The sequence below is a fragment of the Cyrtonyx montezumae genome, unplaced genomic scaffold (assembly GCF_038088225.1).
Source record: "Cyrtonyx montezumae isolate F1298 unplaced genomic scaffold, pur_monq_1.0 scaffold_7, whole genome shotgun sequence".
In the NCBI taxonomy this organism is placed as follows: Eukaryota; Metazoa; Chordata; class Aves; order Galliformes; family Odontophoridae; genus Cyrtonyx; species Cyrtonyx montezumae.
Window position 1 is genome coordinate 11,113,893 of NW_027072078.1, and position 25,827 is coordinate 11,139,719.

Below are 25,827 nucleotides of genomic sequence, written 5' to 3' on the forward strand. Positions count from 1 at the left end.
CTCAACTATACTGTCTGTCTCCATTTTGACAGTATGTCCAGTTCATGCAAATATGGTTTGTTCCTGCTGGAATTAAAATCCAGTCCCTTATGAATTGCTCAGTGCAATAATCTTCTTCTTGTAATCTACTAATGTAGATATATTTGCAGATAGCTCTCTGCAGTCACTGAAAGAAAAGAATGAATAAGAGTAGTTTCAGGAATGCTTTATTTATTTGTTTGTTTATTTACCTTTTAAAGTCAGAAGTTGATAATTTAGTAGTATCCATTCCTGCTAACTTTGAAAGAGCAGTTCTTCTTATGAAGATGATCCCAGTTATTTCCTAAGAAGTTAATATCTGGTATTCATACCTGGTATGAGAGAGGTAAAGAGTGAGGTAACATCTATAAGGAAGAAAGTATTCCATTGCTAAAGTTGATTTCATACGCTGACAAGTTTAATATAGAGAATAATTAGTTGCTTCATCAGCTATTAAGACTTCAGATTTAGGTTATTCTGAACTTTCACATTTTTCTTCACTATTCCAATCTGCTTGGATCACTGATGAATGGGGAGATGCTGTCAGCAGGTCTTTGAAGCTGCTACTGCTAAGTGGACCACACAGAAACTCTACAAAGAGGAAAAAGTTCTTTGGCTTCCCTAATAACAGTGAATTCCCATCTGCTTCTATCGAGTGCTTTTATTCTGGTCTTGACAGTTGCCAGTGGCATTATAGATGAAGGATTGCTCTGAGTCTGGTAAGATCTTTTCACAGCATTTGACAGAAGGTTGATTTCTGTACCCCTTGTGGTGAACTACTGCATTACTGCTATATTTCAAATACAAATACTCATTTCTGGAAATAAAAAAGAAGGAATTGGACCAAAATAGCAAAGCGGAGACTTTAACATCATTGGGGATGTGTTATTTAGATCTATCTAAAACACAGTTTTGGTACTGGGGAATTAATGTGTCATCTAGACTTCTGCAACCAAAACAAGGTCAAGTAACTTATTAATTTTCTTTTTTGTGTATTTTTAACAGCATACTGTCATACACTGAAGTGATGTTAATCACAGATAAAAATCTGATGATTTCAATTTTGTTGATGAGAGATTTTACCTCGTGGTCAAGAGGATGGGAAAAAAGAGAAGAAAATAAATTACAGCAAAAGCCAAGTAGAAATTTGCAGTCACTTTGGCAAAGGCCAAACCAAGATTAATAGTGAGTGTAGAACGTGCAGCTGTATATAACTTCATGAATGACTCCTTTTATCAGTTCAGTACAACATTGTTATAAATTCTGCCATTCATCTGTCAAACCCACATCTGGTCATCTCTGAATTTAACGTTCTCTTGCATTGTGCATGCTAGGATTGCCATGAAGAGAGCTATGAAATCCCCTTTTTTATAGACTCTTGCGTACAGAGAGTTCTTAAGAGCTTTGTCAACATCTGTGAAGTCAGCATGCTTTAATATTGAAAACAGTAGAACTTGAAAGCAACCACACAGATGCTAGAGCAGGCAGTGTGGATATATAGATAAAGTACTCATTTTTTATGAGAGGGGAAATGTTTCAACACTTTCTCTAATAAATTCTATCTCAATGCAAAGATAGTGTCTCCTCTTAAAGTACCAATTCCAAGTCAGTTCAGATCTGTGTTGTGAGAGAAGCAATGAAAAGTCTGAGTAGCATTGCAAGTAAAGGAAGAGCTGAAAAAATGTACCAAGAGCAGCAGCATGTGGGGCAATAGCTTTATTTTTCTGTTATTAGAAATGGAATTAAGAAAGGCTAATGTGAATCAAAGCTAACACTGATGTCTAACTGAATTTTCTTTTACCCAATTTCATTGAGAATGTTCTTTGAAAAATGGAGCCAGTCCTTCTCACTTATGAAGGCCTTTATGAGAATCAGCCATAATGTGTTGGCAATTCCAGGAGGCAGGGATTTCTTGCAGTTTATGACCTTGCTTTCTGTTCCTGCTAAAGCTGGGCAGGCTTGTTCTTGGGCCTTTGTTGCCTTCATGTTGTGCTAATATTTGTTGTGCCTTGTTTTTAAATAAAGCATACATGTAGCTTAAAGCTTCTAAGTAGCACATGAGAAAAAGGGAGAATGTTCTGTTATTTTATGCTTACGTTTCAGAGTGGAATATCCACATGAATGCATAAGAGGAAATCCTCTGTTTTTTGTGTGGCCTGTGTCAGGTTTCTACCAGTCTTGTAAGCACAAGAATGCTACAAGGAAATCATTAGGTACCCTGAGCACAAAGAAGTTGCCTCTTCTAAATTCTCAGTGCTCTGGTGATGTCCTTTTGCTTTCCACAACTGTGCTGTAGGTACTGGTAAATTTGAGATGAAGCAGTGGAGGTCAGTCAGTCAGTAAATAAATAAAATGAGTAAAAGACTGTGACAAAATGAGGCAATGTACTTAAGTGCTTACCATGAACTGTAGACCATGGCACGAACTTAAAATACACTGTAACTTCTCTGCCAAACATCACTTGATGTGCCCTCATGCTGTGACATAAAATAGAGTGTTTGTAAAGAAATAAACCTTTGTCATCCCCTGGATGATCCTTAGCTTCAAGGTCTTTTTACAAATCTTCTTAGGAATGCAGTGCAGGAGATAGATGTGAGTTCAGAATGCCAGTGCAGGAGATAGATGAGAGCACAATTGCGGGGGTGCCGTGGGCAGGCTCTCTGGCAGTGCTGCCATGGGTGGTAACAGGGTTCCTTTGGTACCTGGGGGCCAGAACCAGGCACTTACGTCACACTGACTTGAAGGCTATTGCAGTTATTATTTTTTTTTTAATCATTTCATACAAAATATTTTTTTAAAGGTCACCATATCTTACTACTTACTTCTCAGCTTTACACTTATGTGCTCTGCGATGTGTTGTAAAGCAGTGATAGCTGCTCCTGTCACATATGAAAAATACATTTTGCAAGATTACTAACCTGAATGTTTCAGTTCAGATTCAGTTGATATTACATCGAGTCTTGACTCTATGATGTTACATGCTTGGAGGTTACAGATACGTTCTCTCATTCTAGGGTTTGATGCTTGCCTGCTTCATTTTGTATTAGCCAAGTCTCAGGAAGGTAGCTATAAAAGGAAGGGAGAATTAATTAATTATGCCAGTATTTTATTTTTTGAGTAGTTGTCCCTTTCTGCCTGAAGCCAGGAGCATTTTGGAAAACGCTGATGCTCCTTTTTGAAGGAGAGGCAAGAGGGTAAAAATGAGTGCTTTCATGGCTCTTGTTCTAAACAAAAATAAATGAGCCATTTGTGGATTTATGAAACAGTGAGTATGATTTCAGGGATTTGAAGTCTGTCAGCAAAGCAGTGTTTTGCAAGAATCTCTTGCCAGGAGAAAAGATGACTTATTTTGTCCTCATTGACTGTTTTTATTCAGAAAGCAGGTGACAGCAATCAGTTCCAATGCCATCTACATCTCCAATTATTTTGCAAACCCCAGGAGCTAATTACAGCCCTCAGGCTCCAACAGTCAGCTGACTTAATCATGCGACTTTTTTTTGGCAATTGCATATCTCTGAGTAATTGTCTATTTGTGGAAAATAAATTAATAGCTACTATTTCTACTTAAAAGAGGGGACCTGTGAGGGAGTATGTTGGTTGAGCAAGTGGCTTGTTGGGAAGGGAGAGAGATTAAGAGAGTGGGAGGCAAAGGGATTAGTTGAAAAAATAAGGATCTTGGGAAGGGGAGGTTGGGGAAGGTGTCAAGATACTAAGGCAAAAAAAGTAAAAATGAAAGCTATGGAGAGAAAGGAAGCAGTCTCCCAGAAAAGTGAACAGGAGAAACAGAAAGCAAGATGTAGTGTGACAGCAGGAAAGAATTGAGCAAAATAATGGAAATAATATTTTGAAATATGGCTCTGCTATACATTCTGCCCAGTCTGTGACTGTATGGTAAGCACAGAGAAAAGAATGTCAAATGTCAATTCTACTGTACATACTTCTCTGAAAATGCTGTCTCCATAAATTGTGCTTGCCTTCTTGGCTTTAGAGGAATAGATTGGATTTCTGTCTACACTTGTCATGATGGTATGAGGAATAAAAAGAGAATTTTAATTTTTTCTCACTGTAGGGTTTTGAAAGCTGTGCATTTTAATACACAGTACTGCAATAATATATATGAATAATAAAGTACACTTCCTTCTTTCAAAAGGACCTGGAATTGCTTTGCAGATTGTATTTTTTACACAACAGCTGTACATATGTTCTTCAATTGATAACTATCAACAAACTTTGCCTGCAGGTTATATACAAATCTCCATTGTGGGGGCTGTAGCTGTTTTAATGTCTCTGTGGTGTGAAGATGATCTGTTTGTGAAGTTATCTACAAAATAATCTTATGAAGGCAGGAGGAATAATAATTTAAGGATGAAGGACTAGAGTAATCCTGCTACAAAGCAGCATTTCCAGAAACCTTTTGGGTTAATTTCAGATATGTTGAACAGAAGAATTCCTTATGAGAGAAAAGAATAAAACCTCTTTGTGTTAGAAGTAAATCTGTTTTTACAACATAAATGATGGCAACTTCATGTGAAGTACTTCATATTATTGCATATAATAATCAGGAGTTTATCTTCTCTTCCTTTCAGATCAGCTGTTCCACGTGTTGGCCATGCACATGCGCCTCTACAGTATTGACTCTGCATACAATCCCTGGAGGAAACTAACCCAGACAATGCAAGATAAAAATTTAGAGCAAGTATTTTAACTTACAAAATACCAGTTTTATTTTATCAACAAAGCATTCTTACAGTGGGATTTTGAGTAATTTTCTGTCTTAGTTTAATTTTTTTCTGAAGTAGCTTGTGAGTTAAACATCTAAACTTGAGGATATGTCTTTGTCAAAAGAAATTTAAAAAATTTTTACATAAAATTCCATAACATCCCAGTTTTTAGTTAAAACTTAAATATACTATTTTCCAGCTTAAGTGCATGCAGATTGCTTGGTGTTGGGTAAGTGGCTGGATGCAATTCTTGGTATGAATGCCAGAAAAAACTTATGTTAGTATTAAATTCATAAAGCTGTTACAGAAATAATATGTTGGCCTAATACAAATGAAAAATAATTATATTGCATGATGAAACTTTTAATTTGTATTTTGTTTTAATCAAGTTATTCACCTAAGTTTGATTTTCTAACATTAACCTTGTGTGGCATACAGAGCTGTATGAGGATTAACGGTACAGTACACAAAGCAATGTATTTGCCTTAACTAGTCTTAAATTTATACCCTCTGCTTTTCTACTTTGACAGGGAGCAGAAAAACCATGTATAACCTTTCTTTCCTAAAATGAGATTTTTTTCTTTTTGAACTCTTGCCTCAGCTTCAACATCATAGGAGGAAAGCAATGTTTTATCCTGACACTTTGCTCAAGTACTTCAGAGCTAGTATCTCCACTTGATAGCTTAAAACAAAGCTGAAAGTGGTCTTTTTAGTTCTGTCATGTTGCATATCTGTTGGTATGTTTCTAGGATCCTCAAGTAAAGAGTCATGAGATTTCAAATTCTAGTCTAGGATAGTGGTGTTGTAATTCTGTTGTACAAGGGAGGAAAAAAAATCTTGAAAAATTTATGCATGCTTCTAGTTTGGGATTTTACTGTTGAGCTTCTTAGTCCCAGGCCTTCTTTGCTATCAGTGTTAGATCATTGCAGTAATTAGATTAAGAAATAATCTGTTATTCAAATCTGTTAATAAGAACGAGAATCTGAAAACTCATCTTATTCAGCATACATTCAAGCCTCTTTTCAAGTTGGTTTTCCTGCAATTCTGCTCTGACCTATATCTAACAGGGGTACAAGGTTAATATATTTAGAGAATGCTGAGTTTTATCAGGCAAAAGGAAGGTCATGAAGACTATTGACAGAGTAGATGTGGGACTGGTCTTGCACTTCTTATTGGTGTTTGAAGAGCTTGCTGGCTTTGGAAATATTAACAGAGGGACTGCTTTTTCTGTATGTCTTCTGGAATTTATTGTTCATTGATTGCATCAAGGTTAGATTGTTGCAGGTAAAATATAGTTAAGTCTGTATTTAGTTAGGCATTTCTATATTTAGAAATGAATGGTAATATGGAACATAACAGTATGCTTTGCCAGATGTAGTATGTGTTGGGAATGCATTTGAGCAGTTCAGTTTTCTGTACTGGTTTTCAAGAGTTTTCATCATAGGCTTGTAGATGTAGGTTTGTCACTATGAAGTCTGAAAAGATTTAGGAAGCTTTACCTAAAGATCACTTTAATAGTAAATGGTTACTGTTCAGATGTACAGATACAATCAAACTGTGTTTTCTTGTTCACTTGGGACATTTTTACTTAGTCTGCAAACCCCAAAAAAGCTTGTGGAAGAGAGATATTCATGGAAAATTGGAGACTTTTTTTAATGATACAGAGAAAAACATGAGTAAAACATTTGTAAAGACTTGAATTGCTGTCCCATGCTTCTGTAAGTCCCTGTTTTTGCTTAGTGTCAGCTAGCTGTACCTGGATCACTCTGCAGTTGAAAATGGCAGCTGAGAAGGAAGAAAGGAAGTAGTTCATGTAGTGACACAAAGGTAAAAAAAAAAAAACAAACAAAAAAAAACAGAAGGTACTGTAAAAAAAAAAAAAAAAAAGGAAAAAAAAAGGTACTGTATAAAAAAGGGCTTTAATGTAAGCTATTGGAAGGAAGAAGAGGAATAAAAACAAAACTGAATCTGATGAACTGTGAAACTCTTCAGAATAGATGGAGTTAGTGCTGGATTTTTCACACCATGGTATATTGGATTCTTTCCTTTATGTGGTTCATTCAGTCAAATTTAATATGCACTTGGTCCCACAGGCTGTGCTTAAGCAAATAGTTGTATTAGGTGTGGATGTGGTTTCAATGGTGGTCAAATAAGCAATTATTGTGCCGTGAGGAATAATAGCTTCTGACAAGGGGACAAAGGAGAAGCAGCTGGAGGCAATAATTACTATACCCAGATGTGAATTTAATGGACTAGTCCACATAGCAGAATTTCAGGAATTGCAAACCTTAAAGAAATACATATCCTTTTATTTCAATTTACATCTCACTGAAGGATTTTTTTTTGTATTGACAAACAGTATGTACTAGCAGGAATTATTGGTGAGGCATTAAGAGTCTTTGCAGTAGAAGTCATTAGGAAGTGGGTGGGAACTTCAAGATGAGATGAAATTCTGAAATATACTAAGTTGTTTTTACTAAAGCGTTCTCTTGTTTTGTTCTAAGCTTGATTGCTTCAGTGATTGCTTATAATGTTGTACTGGGGCAATGAGCTACAACACAGAGATGAGACTGAACAAGTGTGCTCCAATAAAGTAACATTGCCATTACAAAAGCAGTTGTGAAATGGGAAAAATGAAACTGTCTGTGAAGATAGAGGGTAGGATGATGAGACAGTAGAGTTCAGTTAAGGTTTGTGCAAGGGATGGTAATGCACAGCCTGTTATTTTCTGGGATGGACTTCAAAAAACACGAAACTCTGAACTCTGAGACACTGGGGTTTGAGGCAGGTCACGTTAAGGCAGTTTCAGCAGTAGCTTACCATCTTCAGCTGTGCTGATGTGACTTGAGCAGGCTGCATCATGAACCAAGTCAATGATTTCATCTGTTTTTAGAAAGGTTATTTTTGATATGTTTGGCAGTGGGTGTCAGAGAAGTGCTGGGGGCACAGTGGTGAAAGGGAGAATGGGAAATGCCTGATTCACTACTGTCAGTGAAATCTTATGTTGTGTAATGAGAAAAACTGACCTGCTTGAAAAATCTGTTGTGACGCAGCAGCAAATAACAATTGTGATCATATCCTGGAGTCTAGCCAGAATAAATATTAGATTTCTACCTTATAATTATTAACATTGGTAGCTATTATTACTCTGATCTTTCTTCAGGCTGGGATTTGCAGGCTGCATTTCACATTATAAAAAGACCAAAAAATATAAATTTGTTCTTGTTGATGAAGCCTTTATTCAGCTGTGTCCTCATCCCCATGTCTTTGGCTCTCTGTTTCTGACAGTTGTGAGGCCTAAGGTTTATTCAAAGCTTCCACTTTAGTGATTTTTTAACTTTGTAATCAGTTGGTGTTTGCATCAAACAAAACTGAAGTCTCTCTAGCTAAGGGGGAAGGGAGAGGTTATTTGTATGGAAAAGTACGCTTGTTTGAATGTAGAGTTAAGATGGTGCTTGTTTCACAGTAGAACAGTTTTTTCTTCCTCTGTATCCGTTCCCTAAGAAGTGACTCTGTCACTGTGCTGTTTGTGGATAGACAGCTCTGATATTGGCTCAGAAGGATGTGCAACCTTGGACTGGAGCAGAGGTCAGTTCCAGAGAAAATCAATCAATGCATTTTTTTATTTTGGGACATTTGTATTTCATCATGCAGTTCATTTCCCCACCTCTTCTTATTTTTAAATGGACACAGATTACAACTGCAATACATTGGATTAGTATTACGTTACTTTGGTTCCATCTGAAATTCTTCTTCCTTTCATTTTATTTACTGCTTCTGTGGCAGAAGTATTTGTACAGTCAGATTTATCAAAGTTTCCTGTGCCCATATAAGCAGATGGGTAATTTCTGTACCCTGAATATGTTTGACAAATTCAGTTTGTGTCATAACGAAGAAGTTGCTTTCGCTCTTAATGAATGACAGAGCAATTTTTAAGTGTTTTATGTGGCACTGTGCTTGATATAAACTGAAACAGCTTATGTAAAACTTTGACATTTCATGTGACTTTATTTCACAGAATCACAGAATTGTGGAGGTTGGAAAGGACCCCTGAAGATCATCTAGTCCAACCCCCCCTGCCAAAGCAGGCTCCTTGGACCAGGTTGCTTACCTCTTATAGGTCCCTTCCAACCCCTACAATTCTCCATTTACATGAAATGAGTAAATCAGTTTCATTTTTCTTCATGTAAAAATAAGTCAATTTATTTTTAATGTTGATAACCAGTCACATTATTCTGTATATAGAGGAATTTTGCCTAATTCTGTCTGAGTAGGTGTTTTGACCTCATTGTTATGTGACTGTTAAATAATACTGATGTTCTTGTAGTAATGAGTATCAATTATTCAACTAAATGTAACCAGAAAGTTGATATCTTAACCTTCTTTGAAGTTAAATTCTGAGGGAAAACTGTATATAAATTTTAAATTTTTTCTAACCTTTATTTATTTTTTAGAGATTGTCCAAACTTTCAGTCATTGCATAATGAGAGCAAGTTTAAAAACAAGCGTGATGAATTGTAGAATAAAACCAGTGGTAATTTAAATTAGAGAAACTTGGTAAGATAAGCAACTCCATTGTTTGTACAACTTTGAAAGTGTGACTTTGTAATGTGATAGGAATTGGTACTCCCTTTGTCTTCTCTAGAATTTAATTTTTGCTTCTTTAGGAGGCACATATAAATAAGGATATTACTGTTGCAGAGCAGTAATTTTCTGAAATAATCAATTGTAGTGGATGACCTTACGGAACATTTTTTCTCTAGCTGTGAGTGAGGCTGAACTGTCGAGACTTAATATTATAATAAGGATATTCTTTCAATACAAACATATTGCACTTCATCAATTGTAATGTACCTGCAGGACAGATAGCTTCTCACTTGTTTCCAGCAAGCCTTGAAGCTGTAGCAGCTTGGATGTATTTTGGCTTGCTGATTTTTCTCAGATGGTTTTTATGAAGGGCCCAGTGAAGTTGCTGTGTGGTGTGGAGGTTTATAGCTGCCTTAAATAAGAGAGGTTCCCACCAAGAGAGGGAGAGGTTTTTCTGCAGTTTCTGGTGAGCGAGAATAGTAATAGAATAGGAAAAAAGATGAGAAGAGCCTAAGGACAAAGATTCTCAAAAGAAAATATGGATCTATGAGGGCAACATTCAAATTTCCAGACAGTTGAAAGCAACTCAGTAGTGTGTGGTGTTTTCCTTTGTAACATTCATATTGGTTAACTTGAGACTGGTATCCACAAGGAACTCGTTCAGTTATGCTAGTTCCTCACAGTGCAACTCCTGTTGTAGTAGCAGAGATAATCATCTCAAGTATCTCCATCTCAGTTATTCCACTGACATTTAAACAGCTAGCCAACTAGCACTGGCACTGTTTGGCAATAGGAGTAAGAATCCAAGCAGCTATTTTTTCTGCGAGTGCTGCAGAAGAGGAAAGGTGACAGTGAACAGTGTGTCTGGGCATTGCCATACATCTCTGCTTGAGATCTTGCTTGTGCTTCCCTGTCAAGTTAAGAGGGGAGAATTGACTGCTGTTCAGCTCAGCTGCTGAACCTTGTGAGTCGTGTTCTGCAACCAATTGCTGGTTGGAGTATTGTCTGAATATTGTTACACCAAGACACGGCTTCCCATCTACTAATGTACTTTGCTTTTAAGTATGTGACTATAAGATAATGTTATCGAATGAATCTGACTAGCTCAGAAGTTTGCAGTGTTTCTGTGCTTATTTGTTGTCCTTAAAGCTGTGTGGATTTTTAAATGGAATCTGTAGAACTGGATAATTCCACCTGTGATAGCTGCTTAAATCTTCATATCCTTACATGAGGGCAAATCTTTTCTGAGGTCTCAATGTTTCCCAGTAGGAGCATTCCTTGTAATGTCAATGCAATTTGAATATTAGCTGTAAATAGTTGTGAAATTCCATACAACAAACTAATGATTACATTGCTATGTAACTATGCATTGTATTTTGTTAGATTAGGACCAGAACTTTTAAATGGAAATACTGAGTATTGATTGAATATAAAAATAACTGATTCAGACAGTTCTTGATAGTTTTAAGATAGCAATGATTAAATACCTGAATAGTTAACATCCTTATGAGTTGCTCCTATCTCTTAGTAACGTGAAATGAATTGAATATCATTTAATGATTTGACAGGTGATTGGCTTCTAAAAACTTGATATAAAATATAATAGCATTTAATACTCAGTGCAAAATAAACTATGAAGAATGATATTGTAGAATGAAAAGTAATTTCCTTTGGGTTTTCTTTTCAGGCTGATAAGCGAAGAGCTGCCAGAAGTTCCTGTACTTTACAGAGATGTTTCATCCCTTTTGCTAATCCAGATTTTAACCATGCCTCAACCACTGCGCAAAGGTATGTTACAAGAATGTGTGTATTTAAAAATTATTTTTTGAGTATGCATTCATTGTGACTTCCAGAGTGGTAATTTGTAGCTTGTCTGCTGTGCCTTCTAAAATAATGCTTCTGCCTTATCTACAGAAGGTGGCACTGAACAGAAATTTTTGCTGTAGTTCGACGGGCTTATCTGTGTCCCTTGTCTTCTCACCTTATCAGTCAGCCTATTCAGTACAGATACAAGAGCTGCGCAAACGCTATTTTAAGTTCTTTTCCTGAAGGAGAGTTGTCCTTTGTTTGACCTTCATCCTTTTTCTTGGAGGGGGCAGCTCAATGCTTCAAGTTGAACTGAGTGCCTCAGGCTGAAAGATTGTAATTTAGTTTTAATTTCAGAATCTAAATTGCAGCAGTTGTGTATAATAGGTCATATATGAGGATGGTAATTGCTGTGATGCAGCAGCTCTAGTAGATGCAGTATATAAAAAAAATTGGAATAAATATTAATTTAAGAACCATACTTTCATTGCCAAATCATAACTGTTTTAAAACAGTATTTTGTGTATTAAAGGATTGGATGTAATTTGTCCATCTTGCTAGTAGTTTATGCTCTGAATTATGGTGGTTCAGTCCCTCTGCTCTCTGCTTTGATCCTTTATAGCTATACCTTGATTTTAAAGAGAGAATAAAATCAATTTTTTTAATATGTTTAGGGGTCTTTGTGGCAATTTTTGTGCCTACTGGCTTTTGCTAATTTTTGAGTAGGCAATAGGTTCTATTCTTGATCCATATGCCTAACTTTCCACTGAAGGAAGTGTTCAGTCCTAGCTACTGATTGTTAAATGAGTTTGAACTTGAGCTCAAACAACTCTGTGTGTATCTGTTAATGTGGTGGGTTGTATTTTTTTTGCTTTAGTGTACATGTTTATGAGTTAAATATGTCCAAGTATTATTAGATGAAAAAAAATTGGGGTAGGAAACATCCTTTTAAAAACATAACTTTTTTTTAAACTGGTTTTAACATAAACCAACTTTATCTGATGGTCTTAAGAGCAGTAATGTGCAGTGTAAATAGATGAACTTCAGGGAAGGGAGTGGCGAAGCCCAAGTACAAACGTTTCTTTGTAGCTTACGTTCAAGCACTGCAGAATACTGTTTATGATAAAGTCTATCTTTATCCTACAAAAGGCAGTGTTCAGTTAATCGCAGTAAGGCATCCTGTAGAGAGGTCTGTACCTCTAATACTGCACATCAGTAGCATGTCTTGATTTTGCTCTTAGCTTTAATATGTGTTGCATTTGAAAGTCTAAAGGAAGGAAGTTGATAAATGTAACCACTTTACAAAACATTAAATTGGAAATAAATTTCTATTTATCTTTCTAATTTTTCTTTCATCAAAACAAGCAGTGTTGAAAGTCTTTCGTGATGCTTTGTTGTGAGGTGTAGAATGCAGTTCAGAAAAATAGGTAATAACGTATTTGCTTAGAACTTTTGTAATTGGTATATAGGTCGTAGAGTTGAATGCGGATATAATTAATTCTTGGTAGAGAGCTAAGACATGAAAAGGTGAAAATGAGTTTTGTAGGGTCATGTGCCAGGATAGTGATATATAGAAAAATTCATGTTTGACCCTGTGCTTCCTGAACCTTCTTTGGTGCACTGAAGTGATTGCAGGGTGTGGGAGTTTTGGGATTGTCTGACGCTAGCGTTCAGACAGGGCTGTTGCCTGAGTGCACTGTTAGATAAGTTTGAGTATATTTTAACTGAAGACTTAACACCACCTCTTTCTGTAGTTGGAGTATGGTGCAGAACCTCATGGTAATGGTGATGAGGAATGTTTAGGGCTTACAGTCAGTGAAAGATTTCTTCCTCTTTTAGCATGAACACTGTCTTCTAATGGGGCTGATTTGGTTCTAATGGAGCTGATTTTGCAGGTATTATTTTTTTAGGCATGTTGATATGTTCATAGAAACAATATTTGTATCCTTACAGGAAGCTAAAATAATTCAAGTATTGAGTCATCTTTCTGTTCATACGCAAAATAGTTTGTTAAAACTGTTTTCAGAACAGGCAAACATGAGGACTCTGTAAGGAAGGACCCAAACTTGATCTTCTGTCCTTTGGATACAGCACTAGGAGTTGTGTTAAATATCCTATTAACTCTTGGATGGCTGTTGGTATCTTTTACAATCTCACATCAATTAAGTAATAAAAATGTTGTACTGTTCAGCCTTTTCACTGAGAAGAAAATTGATCTGGAAACATCACAAAGAACGCAGCAAATTAAATCCTTTTTTACAGGAGAAACTTTGTGGTGGAGGTCAGAGCATTCACAAGCACTTAAATTTGTCAAGAAGAGAATGAAGAAGATACAGTATATCTCTTTCGTAGCATAGTCAGCAAAATAGCTTGTGTGTTCTATAATTGAAAATAATTTGTTTTTAATCATTTTTTTAAGTGCTTGACATTAGAACATGGGTGTAGCTTTTATGGTTTCACATGCTCAGTATTTTGAAATGTGTACAAGACTGAACACATGTAGGAGGTTCTGGTTTAATTCTGTTGCAGCTGTAGTGGACAGGATGGGCAGTTCTCAGTTGAGACTCGCCAACAGTGAGTAATAGTAAATGAGGATTTTGTTTCTAGCATTTCTAGCTCCTTCCTGACAGGAGTACAAAATGGTGTTGTGTACAAAGAAAGGTAGTACAGAAATGGAGACAGCAGCTTGATGGCGAAAAGCAGCTGAAAACGTAAGTGAGTCCTTGTAAACCAAATTTACACCCTTTTGGCGACACAATTCCTTTATGTTGAGCAAGTCACTTAATTAAAAATAAACTATTCTTCATAGTTGCCGTTACATGTGAAAAATTTTCTTGTCTTAGGATGTGATTTGAGACCCCTGCAAACAGGTTTCTAGTTGCACAGAGTCTTCATAACTTCCACTGTTTTCAAATTCTGCTTTGTTTTGAAAGTAAAAAACGTCTCTGTTATGGAGTACTTAAACAACTGAATCTGGGTGAGCGTATGGCTTACAGGTGCACAGGATTCAGTGTTGAGCTGGCTGTCAGTGGCCTGGTGCTGTCTTTGGTGCCATGCATGCAGGGAATGGCAGAAACCACAGGCAGAAACTAGCTGGGGCTCCGCTGTTCAGCCTGGCAGTGCTCCTTGTAGGGTCTGCCATGTAGGAATGACATTGAGAATTTAGCCTAACTTCCATATGCTGTGGGAAATTTTTTCTTCTTTAGTGCTTAACACTTAAGTTCAGACCCCACACACCTCTTTTATTTTTATTTTCTGTCTCTGATAAGGCCTGGATGCCAAAGGGTTTGACCTGGATGCTGTGATGTGTTCTTTTTCTCTAAAGTTTCAATGACATGTAATGAAAGTAGAGCACACGGTGCTGGAGTGAACACTTAAGCTTTTCTTTAATGATTGGATGAAGATCTTGACTAAAATTAGAATGAACGTAATCAACTTGAATAGTATCCAATTTGAATGTGGAAGCTGAAATATTTATCTGTATATACTGAGGCTTTCAGTATACCTTTCATAGATATGAAATTCAGTGCTGCCTCCCTTTGTTTGGAAGATATTTGTTTGAATAACTGATCGAGTTGTAGATAGAAGGAAGAATTTTCAAAGGCTGTTTATATAAAGATGCCCTTTTGAGTTCACTTGAGAAGGTTCTTCCTTTTGCATTTGCTTTCTTTCTGCTGTCATTTCTTGCCAGCACATGCTATATAATTTGCTCACAATTAAATGGGAAGATGCAGATTATTGGTAATGCACTAATCTGCACACTTCTTGCCCTAGTGCTGAAGTTTGGGTTCTTAAATGTTTCCTATATAAACTCTATTGTTAAGGTATTTTAAACTCTATTTTAAGGTGCACTTAATGGAATAGGATGCTGTAAAGTAATTTGGTTCCACAATTTTTTTTAAAGGTAGGAGCATAAAAGCATTTCTCAACATTGTGCAAAAATAAGTATAAAAATTGAGTACTAAACTGTCACTTATAGTGACCTAGTCTTAGTGATGTAACTTTTAGATTGTCAGAATGGTACTAATTAATCTTTGTGGAGGCATACCTAAGTCCTAAGTCCACTACCTGTGTTTAGTGCAGGATGTTTCACAACGTATCATCTACAACAGGAGGGATTTAGACATCGCAGCATACAAATATAGCAGTCTTTACGATTATTAAAGGGGGAAGAAAACAACAGAAGTGCACAGGCTCCACCAGGGGGCCACTGGGAAAACAGTGCAGTATTGACAGAAAGGCAGAGAGGATAGATAGCTCTTTACAAAGGAGGGAAACAGCTCTTTGTGCTCGACAGGAATGTAACAGCTCTAACGTTATGGATACCTGCAGATGTCAAGTATCTTTCATTTTATAAATGAGATCTTATGTAGTAGTGGAATGATAGTTGGCCTTCCTACTGGTGTTTTTAGTGCTCCTCCCATAGGATGTATTCGTTACTAAAGTATTTGTTTTCTAAGCCAGCGCTCTCATTATATAGCAGACTAGCAGACTGCCTCTGAGATGCTCCTCTGATTTTTTTTCCTAAGAATATGCCATGAAATGTCACAGAAGTCAGGACCTCTTAGAAGTGGCCGTGACTGCTTTCCTGTATTAGATTAACGTATACTTCAGAACAGAATTGTTCTCCAAAAACTAATTCATCATCATATGAGTTATATAAGTAAACACAACAGCAATTTATTTTTCAATATATATGTAAGATATAAAAATCTCTAGTGAATTTAAAAATAAGCTATGAGATTGGGTTAGAGATGAGGAGGAATCATATTTAATGAAGATCAGGTTTTAGTAAATATATTAGTTTTACCATGTTAAGACATGCTATGTGTGCACAGCATGACCACCACAGCAAAACTGTTTAGGGGAGGATGTAGCTGTGGCAGACTGCTGAATGGTGACCAGTTGTCTGGTTTTGTTTCATTAAATGCAACAAAAATAAATTCCAGGATGCAAAACTGATATTTGAAATGCAATCCGTTGTTACTGGCATAAATTATTTTGATATAACCATAATCTTTGCAATATTGTATTAGGGAGGAATACCTTAATTTCCACCGAGAAACCCTTCTGCACACTTTGCTTCTTTTAGATGTGAAATAATCTCTCAGCCTTTATTAATGCAGTCCATGTTCAAATACAGTTGGCAACAGAACTTTTCTTAGAGGCTCTTATAGCCAGCAAAGCCTAGAATTTCCAAGAAAAAAAAGCAGAGGACAAAGATGGCGGTATTTAAAATAGAGATGTCACTCCTCTCTCTCTAGATCCTGCTCATCTTGTAAGGCCCAGCTTGGGGAGCCTCTTAGGTGGTGTATTCCAAACCTTCTTTCATGCTTCCACAGTGCTGTCTTAGATTGAGTATTTTGTGGCATTTTGTCTTTAATCAAAACACAGAAGGTGCATACCAGCAGTTTAAGTCGAGCAGTTACAATTTGTCTGTTCTGATTTTGAACATACGTGACTGGAAAATCAAGAAAAGAACACAGAAGATGTTCTCTCAAGAGAATGTTAATATTTCCTGGTTAAATTCAGTGAATTATTATGAATGTTAATATTTCCTGGTTAAATTCAGTCTTCTGCAATATTTTAAGAATGAACAGTGCTATTGCTTATTACAAAAGTTAAACTTCAAATTTTAGCACAGTAGCTAAAGAAGTAAACCAAACGTGTGAGAACTATTACAGTTAATCTGTATTGGTAAGTTAGCCAAAATGGCAACTTCTTGCAGTGTTTGCTTCACCAAAGTTCTTGGAGCCTCACTTGGGCTACATAGTCAGTGTTGGAGAGACTGCAGTTACGTGAGAGGTTGGGAGGACAATGGTACACAATCACAGTTGTCTACATTTTAATGGAATGTGCTTTTTTAAAAAAAAACAACACCCTAGAACAGCAGCAAGTGCTTTGAAACTAGATGGCTTCTACAGTAAGCTTGTCTTACGAATGTAGGAGTTTGTTAAATGTGAAGTTTTTGCTTCTGAGTTAGTTATGTCTGCAGGAAAAAAAATAAAATTCATTCTTGTTTCCGCAGATCTCTATTGCCTGTCTGCTATTGGCTGAGATGGAACTCTGAGCTTGAGGTCATTTCTAGCTACACTTGTAGGCCATAGCTCAGGCTGAAGAGGCAATTTTAAATTCCGAGCACACATAGTTGAATTTTGTGCATATCAGCCCCAAAAATTTACTGAAATCTTACCCATTCTGTTCCTCAGAAGGATTTTTAAGAAAGTACAAGTCTTAGCAGAGGTAAAAAATGTGGCTTAGAGAGTTAATGGGATATGGTGGATTCCCATTCTGGGGAAATGTGGAGAGGAAATGAATTATAATGCTACCTGCTGAAGAATAGGTTGGATGAAGCTTAGCAGATTTCATTGTCACGTTTGACATAAACTCTTCAGGAAGATAATGCCCCAAAAAAGTAGTTTTAATTATATCATTAGAAATAATCATTTTAGATGCTTAAATTATGCTTGTTTTATGTGCACAATGACATTAAAAGTGTTAAAATCTATTTCTGCATTCATTTGTAAACATTTGTTAAATATAAGAACAACGGTTAGTTCATAAAATTCATAATGTACCTAAGTCTTAGGTGTGTTCATTTCAGAAATCAGTAGTGGTTTTTGATACCAGATAGAAAAAAGGAAAAGGAAGGCGTTTCATCTTGCTTACCTCCTTTTCATCTTCACGTAAGAAGTTTGCTTAAATCCTTTGGGAAGAAAAAATGAGTTTAACCCAATTTTTGTGAAGTGTTTACATAAATAAAACTATTTTGCCTGACTTCAAAGCTTGAATAAATATATTTTTTTAATAAAATCTTCATTTTTGTGTACATTGTTTTAGATTTAATATATTACCGTTGTACTTAAGGAGTGTTGAAAGTAATGACAGAAATTTCTTTGATCTACCTAGGGTTTTAAGAAATTGGATCCTTTGCGAAGAGAAATACAGCCTGGAGTAAAAAGGGACAGAGATTGCTGCCGTATTTTCCTTTCATAGATGATCACGTTCACCTTTTTCCTGTCCCAGTTTTAGGACATTGCATATTGACTCTTAGCTTCCCAGAAATGATTTCAAAGCTTTTTTTCCTGCAGCCTGTATGTAGGAGATAATCTTTATTGGCTTGTACACTTCACAGTATTTAAAGTGCTTATTTTTTTTAAAGTTAGTTCTAAAACAATGGCAATTTCTTTGCAAAATTAACTCTTGCAGTATTTGTATGACTGTGACTTAACTCCAATGGTTTAGTCATTACTGGCTGGTATGGTGTGATGCTTACATCTACATGACCCAACTAGCTGTAGCTATTGGTGGTTAGTCGCTTAACATGAGGCAACATTTGTACTAAACAGAATTTTGTAACATTACCAAGTCCTTAGGAGGGATTATTTCTGATCAGGATTAAGGTGAACATATGGAGCAGTGGAGAATTACGTGCCCTGTACTTATTCAGTTCACTAGGGCTATTGAAGTTGATTTTGAAAGGAAGTAAATATAATGATTTTTGTCGTTTTTTTTTTAATACTTGTTTTGTTTGCTTTTCATTTGAATAACATTGTATCCTTAGCTACAGACTCTATAGTATAATTGTGAAAAATACAAAGTGTTTGTAAATGACTTCCTTTGTTTTACAGAACACTTCACCTGCATTGTAAAAGTGCTGTTTACTTTATTGTACACTCAAGCCTTGGCAGCACTTTCTGTTAAATGCAGTGCTGAAGATAGGATGGCATGGAAGGAGTCAGGAGCTCTCAAAAAGGTTGGTTAATTTATTAAAATATTTATGAACTTTTTTACATTTCTACTGGAAATACGTTTGGAAAAAATACCTCTGCTTTACTTAAAATAATTTCCTTCTGCTTAACAAAAATACAGTATTTTGTTTCTGCATTTGCAATTTTTGCAGGCTTTGCAAGTTTTAGGAAAATGTGCTGTTTCTGGGCTGAATTTTAGATTTGAGAGTGTAACTGTGTAGTATCACTTTTGAGTTTTACAATGGTAAAAAGACAATATTCCCTCCTAGGAAAACCTTGTATTTGTCAGATGCACTTCTTCACCAGACATACGGGCAAGCAAGCTTACTGCTGGAAAAAGTCTGCCTTGTTTACGTTGTTCTCAGCTAGCCATCCTCATTTCTCTGTCTGCAGTTTAAATTGCTCACATGAAGAAGAGACAAAAAGGAATTTAAGAAATGTGTAAACTAAATAGGGGAAATATATCCCTATCTTTTGCTTGTCTTTTGATAAGATTTACAAGTTAAAGGGAAGCTCAACTGATTGAATGCCATTTCCTTCCAAAAGACATGCTTCCCTTAGCCAGCCTTCCCCACCTTCTTCCTGTGCTGGCACCGTAATTAATGTAGCCCTTTGGTTAGTCTTCTGTTCAGTGGATTATCTGTCAGAAGACTGCCAGTGCATACCAGTGGAAAAGATGGAAGTGTTGGGGCCAGGAGAGGAAATGGAAGCAGGAGTGTTCCTACACACAACACCTGGGCCTTAGATTATGTTGGCTGTAAAGTGAAAAGCACACTGAGAAACATGACCTGCTTTTCACATGTAAGGTAAATTTGTCACTCTGGTCTGTCACTACTCCAGGGTACTAATGACAAATTATACACTGGCCAACACTGAATAACACTGCACTTTGTTTAATCTCCCTTCATGTCATTCTTTCCATCTATTGTCATCTTATTACAATTTCAAGAACATTTGCTTAGAAACGTTGCTGTAGTGTTTTTGTTCTGTATTTCTGTTTACTTGATTCCCAAATGATGGATTGTTGTAAAATTTTAAAGCATTGACAGGAGGCATTAAAACAGATTAAAATGTTACCAGTTTATATTATTTTGTAGTCCCTATGATAAACATGGTCTGCTTTTTTGTTAGTAGAAGTAAGTTTATGTTCACATAAAACCAAACAATGCTTATTTTGCTGTTTAAAATGAGAGATTTGATTGTGTAAAAACAGACTTAAGGCATGTGATAGGTAAATTTGCTACCTATATTACTAGGGTGTTTTTGTATGAAGCATAGAAGCACTGGCAGCCCATAAAGGAATTTGTGCTTTAGGGTTGCAAATAATGATAATGTCTCAGATAATAGATTTCTAAAGTAGCTGTTTCTTTTGATATGAAAGACTGCACCATTTTCATGGAATTTTCACTAGCATGCTTGTCTTTGGATGTTGAGGGTGAGTGGAAAATTGTACTATATTAAACAGCATGTTACTGTGAATGGGTGGTGTTACCTAATGTGGTTCAAATAAACCAGCAGATTAACTTCTGTCAGGTTGAGAATTTTGGCTTTTCTCTTGTGATAAGCCTCTTGGAAGTTGACAGTTTTCTGAGTGGGAAAGCAAAGAGGTAGGAGGTAAATAGGAACGCTGTTCTCTGCTGCATATATGCTGCACTGTAAGTATATCTCACTCTCTCTTGGAAACATCATCCTCATTCCTCTTGTCTTGTTTTGTGTATATCACCTGTGTACAGTGGTCCAAGTTCTGACAGCATCTTGACTGTATATGCTTAGGTTGATCTATGTGTTATCATGGTGTTTTCCTTCTTGACATCCAGCCTAAGAGCAGCAGTAGCATTTCAAAAGGCCCACTGATGAACTTGTCCTTCCCCAGATGTATTTCTAGATTTTTCTTCCTTCTCCTCATCCTGCATAATGTTGCTACGTGGACTCAATGCATGTTCAAGAGATCTTAATGCTGAGGGCTGGCCAGTGGTAATTGCACAGCTCCCTCTTCCTCTCTTCCAGTTTTGTTGCAGCCCATCTCTTCATCTGCTACGTTCCTGCTAGTGCCTAGTAGCAGAGATGTGATCTTAGCCATAGTCCTCAGATTAAGTATTTTGCTTTGCATATGGTTACGGCAATTGTCTTTAAGGAGCACAGCTTTTCTTCAGTTTCTGAAGGCCCAAGTGGTTTTAGATGCATGGTCCAGGTTGACTTTTCTTATATGCTGACAACACTTGAAGTTTTGATCCTATGATGCTTACACAGATCACACTTTACTTTTGTCTTTTGTGGATAATGCCAGGTGAATCTTTGTTTGGTATTCTAGATGCCGTATCTGAGCTGAAGTCTTTTCCCTGTGTTGATGCAAAGTGATCAAAACAATAATGTAGCTCACAATTCTTATTGTGCTTTCCCTGGGTACAGTTTATTATGGCTTGGAAGAAAAGTAGTTACGGAAACACTGCTTTCTGTTTCTGATGGTTTTCTGTAACTGCTGCCTTTAAATAGTGTGATACAAAGCTAAGTGGCTATTTATTCTTTCTACTAAATATGCTTTTCCCATGTTTAGTAGGTACTGTTCATTCTAAGTACAACTTCCCATTTTTTCATAGACTTGTTTCTATTCACAATATGTGGCAAGAGTTTGTACCTTATTATTTTATAAAATCAGTTTTCTTTAAGTTCTGCCGAAACCCAATGTATCCATAAAGTAATTATTTCTAACTTTAAACATTTTTATACTTGCACAAAAATGTAAGAAATGCACAGAAAGCATTCCATAGAACACTGAATATATGTAATTACAGTCTTAAATCATATTTCCTTCTGTGAACTAAAGGCATTTCCCTTTTGCAAAATTATGCCTTCAATTTTTTTAAAACAACATGCAACTTTGTAAGCCCATGTGTGTGTTGATGAAAAGAAAATATATTTTAGCACATTTTCTTTCAGAGGGAATTCTTTTTTGTGACCAGTCCATTTTTATTTATTTATTTTCAGAATACATGCAATGGAGAAAAATCTTGGGAAGTATTGCTGGGTCATGTAGTGAGTGAGCTGTCTATGGGGAAGATATATGAAGAACAAGAGTCTGAAGAATTAACAGTGGTATTGGCAAATCTCTTGAAAATTTATATAACATGTCCTTTGTCTCTCTCTCATTTAAGTATTTCAGCTTGGTTGTTGTAATGAGTTTTCTCTGATCTTGATAAAGACTGCACTCTGTTTTCTAGATCAAAGCGCATCCTCTTGGGACAGTTTGTCTATGCAAACCTTTCTTTTATTAATACTGTATACTGGTAGCGCTGTGTTGAGAATGTGGATGACAAATATTTCTTTTATTTGTGTTCTAATCGTGTGCACAAAAAGCCATTCAGAAACCTGGAAAACTGAATGCTTAAGTATCTGTCTGTGGAAGTTCTATGGAGTGGGGTTTTGGATTGGAAACAGTGAAGTTTAAAATTAGATTAAAATTAGTGAAATGCCAGCCTTTGGAACATGTGCTTGATGTGCTCTATGTTAAAGTGAGTGTACACAGATAACATTTGGTTAACATTGGAGTTTATTACATTGGAGACAGCTTACTCAGAATTTAGTAATTATTTCCTTCCTCTGTAGGTAAATCCTGATTCTGTAGAGTGCTATTTGCAGCAATTCTGCCTACCTTTCCTCAGGATCACCAGCCTACTTCAACACCATCTTTTTGGAGGAGATTTACCTAGTTGCCAGGTACAGACTGAGATGGACACACTCATATGTATCCATTTAAAAGCTGTTTTGGTTTTGCTGTTTTTTTTATTCCTTTTTAACATTTCTCTTCCTCCCCCCCCTCCCCCCCCCACCCCGGCAGTTTCCCTGAGAAATGTTATATTTAAAACAAGCAAAGAAAACAACAGCAAAAGCCAGCAAATACACGCTTATTTTAATGGGACATACCTATCTGTCTCATAAATTACAGCAGAACTTTAAAACTTGCAATGCGTTTGCTGAGATGTCTAGTCTGTGTGCAGATTATCTTCAGTCCTGAGTTTGCTTAACGTCTGTTCATATTTAGGCTTTATTGTCAGAGACCTTGCATTGGCAGACAAACATGTTTAAGGTCCATGAGATATTAAGCTGATTTAAATAGCTTGTTGTTTCCCTGTTTCATTGCATCAAAATCCTCACCTATAGCTACAGACTTTTTGTTTGTTTCTGCTTTTCTTATTCTGACTGGTTCTATTTTGAGAATCCAGTTTGAGGTAGTTTGGAAGAAGAAATTAAGAAATGGAACCTTTTCTGTTTTTGTGAATACATTCTAGTACAATAATGCTAATACTTCTACTGTTGTTATTGAATAGAGGTATTTTTAAATAAACTGTGTATAATGAACTATAAAAATTCTAAGCTCGGGTGCTAATCTGAAATCTCTGGTTTTGTATCAAAAGGAAGATGAAGAATTCACAGTTCTTGCAAGCTGTCTGGGTCTGTTACCATCTTTTCAGTCATCTGATGAATTCACTAGTGCCTCTTGTCTTGATTGGCCAGTGCCAGCATTTGACATGATATCACAGTGGTGCTCAGAGTTAGCTTCATTTGCAGATAGACATCCAGATCAAGTAAAGGTATGTGGCAAAATCACTTGACTGTGTAGAAGCAGCTGTTTATTGTTTGACTGTGTAAGCGTCCCCTTGTATAGGATCGGAGAACCTGACCTCTATATGAGAAAGATTGCAGTCGGAAATGTCAGTGGATATGGATTTGATTGGTTACAAAAAGGAATAAGAAAACTTTGTTTTCAATGTGATTGCTGGAGGCAGTATCATTTAAGGATGGCATTTCTATTTTCTAAGTGTACCCATATTTTCTGTACCTGAAGCCTACTCAGGTCATGTAACAGAAGCTTTCTTCAAAGAAAATATTTAGTAGAAGTTTGTCCTGTCTATTAGATGGTAGTGATATTTCTGAGGATTGTAGAATTGTTTGAGTTGGAAAGGGGCCTTTAAATGTCACCTAGTCCAATCCCTTGCAGTGAACAGAATTAAGAAATCAGTTGTGAAGTAGAAAATAGAAATGTTTCAACGTTATTGCTTTTTTCTCTCCAGTGGAGATACTGTGAGCATCAGTCTTCTTTTTAGACTAATTTCAATCCTCTTTGTTTTAGCCATGGAGGTTATTGCACTTAAGTGGTGTTGCATTTAGAAAACATGCTTGGGAAAAGGCTCGCGCTCATTTTGTACCTGTTACAAAAGAAAAAATGTGAACACAGGAAAGATGTTCAGGGAGATGCAGATGACTGTTTCAGACATTCCCTAATCTGTGAAATAGAGAACAGTTGAGAGAATGGCATTCTTGGATTATCTTGTTTTATATAAATGAATGTGCAGAACTGATACATTATTCCTACTTCTTTCTAGGCTTTGCTTATCCAGGAGCCTAAGTGGGACTTGCCACGTCTCCTTCAGTTGCCTGAGAATTATAATACCATTTTTCAGTATTACCACAGAAAGACTTGTACTGTTTGTACCAAGGTTCCTAAAGATCCGGCTGTTTGTCTAGTTTGTGGTACTTTTGTATGTTTGAAAGGACTATGCTGCAAACAACAGAGTTACTGTGAATGTGTACTGGTAAGAGAGAGAATTCCAATTCTGCACTTGATTCTCATTCTTGATGGCATTTTTAATTCCATTGCTCTGTCTTGATATTTATCTCATATGAATGTTTTCATAATGTTTAGTGTTAGTTTCTAGTAGTTGGACCTAGATTGGATTCTGAAGAACAATTTTATTCATCTTTTTAAGCCTCTGGCCTAATTTCCTCCTTGTGGAAACACTCTTGAAAAGCTGCTGTGGGCAGTGTTGACACACTGTTCTCATTTGTAACCTGTTGAAATCTGTTGCCCTCACAACTCTCATATCACTGAACAGGCTTCACAAAACTGAGAGAAAATTTGTTGGGGAGCTATTTATAACTAGGGCATAAAATCAAACCCAAAGAAATAAGGATCATGTAATTCCTTGCATTTACCTTTCTCTCTTATTCCACTATTACAGCGGGAGAAGTAGGCAAAATTGAAAATGCAATTGAAAGTTATACTTAAGGCATATGCTTCATGCAAACAGTTGAAAAGAATTAAGAATCTATGTAACTAATTACATTTTATTTTAGTCAGTGGAATTATACTTGTAATAAAGCTATATAGAAAAAAGTACATTATAAAAAATAAATTATCAAAATAGTTATTTATAAATATCACAATCTATATTAACTAATAGTGATATATTGAAGCAAATGAATTAATAAAAAAAATTATATTTGTAGAACTGTAGATTAGATGTGAGTGTAGATAGAGAAGGCAAGATTTTTGACTGTTTTCTCTTTTTCTTGCCATCTGAATATTTTGTGATGCTAAATCATTTGCTGTACAACAAATTATGAATATTGTAGAGAAGTTTTTTTTCCTTATGTAACTCCTAACAGAATAATAAGTACTTTCCCTTTTGTCATCAGAACCTTTTAATTGTATGTAAAATTATGGCTGCATAAGATGCAGAGTTTTAGTTTGGGAAATTTTGGGGCAGGCTTTTCCTTGTCAATCTAGTAAATTGTGTGTTGTTTCAAGAAAAAATAGTTTCTATTTTGAAAGGCCTTTTTTTATATATAAAGTTAATGGAGACTAACAGAATCTTTGTACTCTTCCCTTTCTACACTCATAATTTTACAGCATTCACAAAACTGTGGAGCTGGGACAGGAATATTTCTTTTGATTAATGCATCTGTAATCATCATCATAAGAGGCCATCGTTTCTGCCTTTGGGGCTCTGTTTATCTAGATGCACATGGTGAAGAAGACAGAGATCTTAGGTAATGATTTAATTATAAATATGTTTTATTGTTGCTGCTCTGTGTGTATCAGTTATATATAATGCAGTAGCAGATAAAAATCTCTACCTTCCTTGAAGAAAAATTTCCAATTTTCT

The 25,827-nt window shown here is 36.1% G+C and overlaps 1 protein-coding gene and 1 long non-coding RNA gene across 2 annotated transcripts in view; one reads left to right on the plus strand and one right to left on the minus strand.

Annotated features, from left to right (window-relative positions):
- The window catches only part of LOC136057974 (uncharacterized), a 204,265-nt gene that overhangs the window by 102,011 nt on the left and 76,427 nt on the right, over positions 1–25,827 (minus strand). The window lies entirely within an intron of this gene.
- Positions 1–25,827, plus strand: part of UBR3 (ubiquitin protein ligase E3 component n-recognin 3) — a 95,295-nt gene that overhangs the window by 66,543 nt on the left and 2,925 nt on the right. The window contains exons 31-38 of the mRNA XM_065750911.1: positions 4,605–4,720; positions 11,009–11,114; positions 18,764–18,888; positions 21,869–21,976; positions 22,487–22,597; positions 23,296–23,472; positions 24,265–24,474; positions 25,572–25,711. Of these exons, the coding sequence (XP_065606983.1) occupies positions 4,605–4,720; positions 11,009–11,114; positions 18,764–18,888; positions 21,869–21,976; positions 22,487–22,597; positions 23,296–23,472; positions 24,265–24,474; positions 25,572–25,711 (1,093 nt within the window). The remainder of the gene's footprint in view (positions 1–4,604; positions 4,721–11,008; positions 11,115–18,763; positions 18,889–21,868; positions 21,977–22,486; positions 22,598–23,295; positions 23,473–24,264; positions 24,475–25,571; positions 25,712–25,827) is intronic.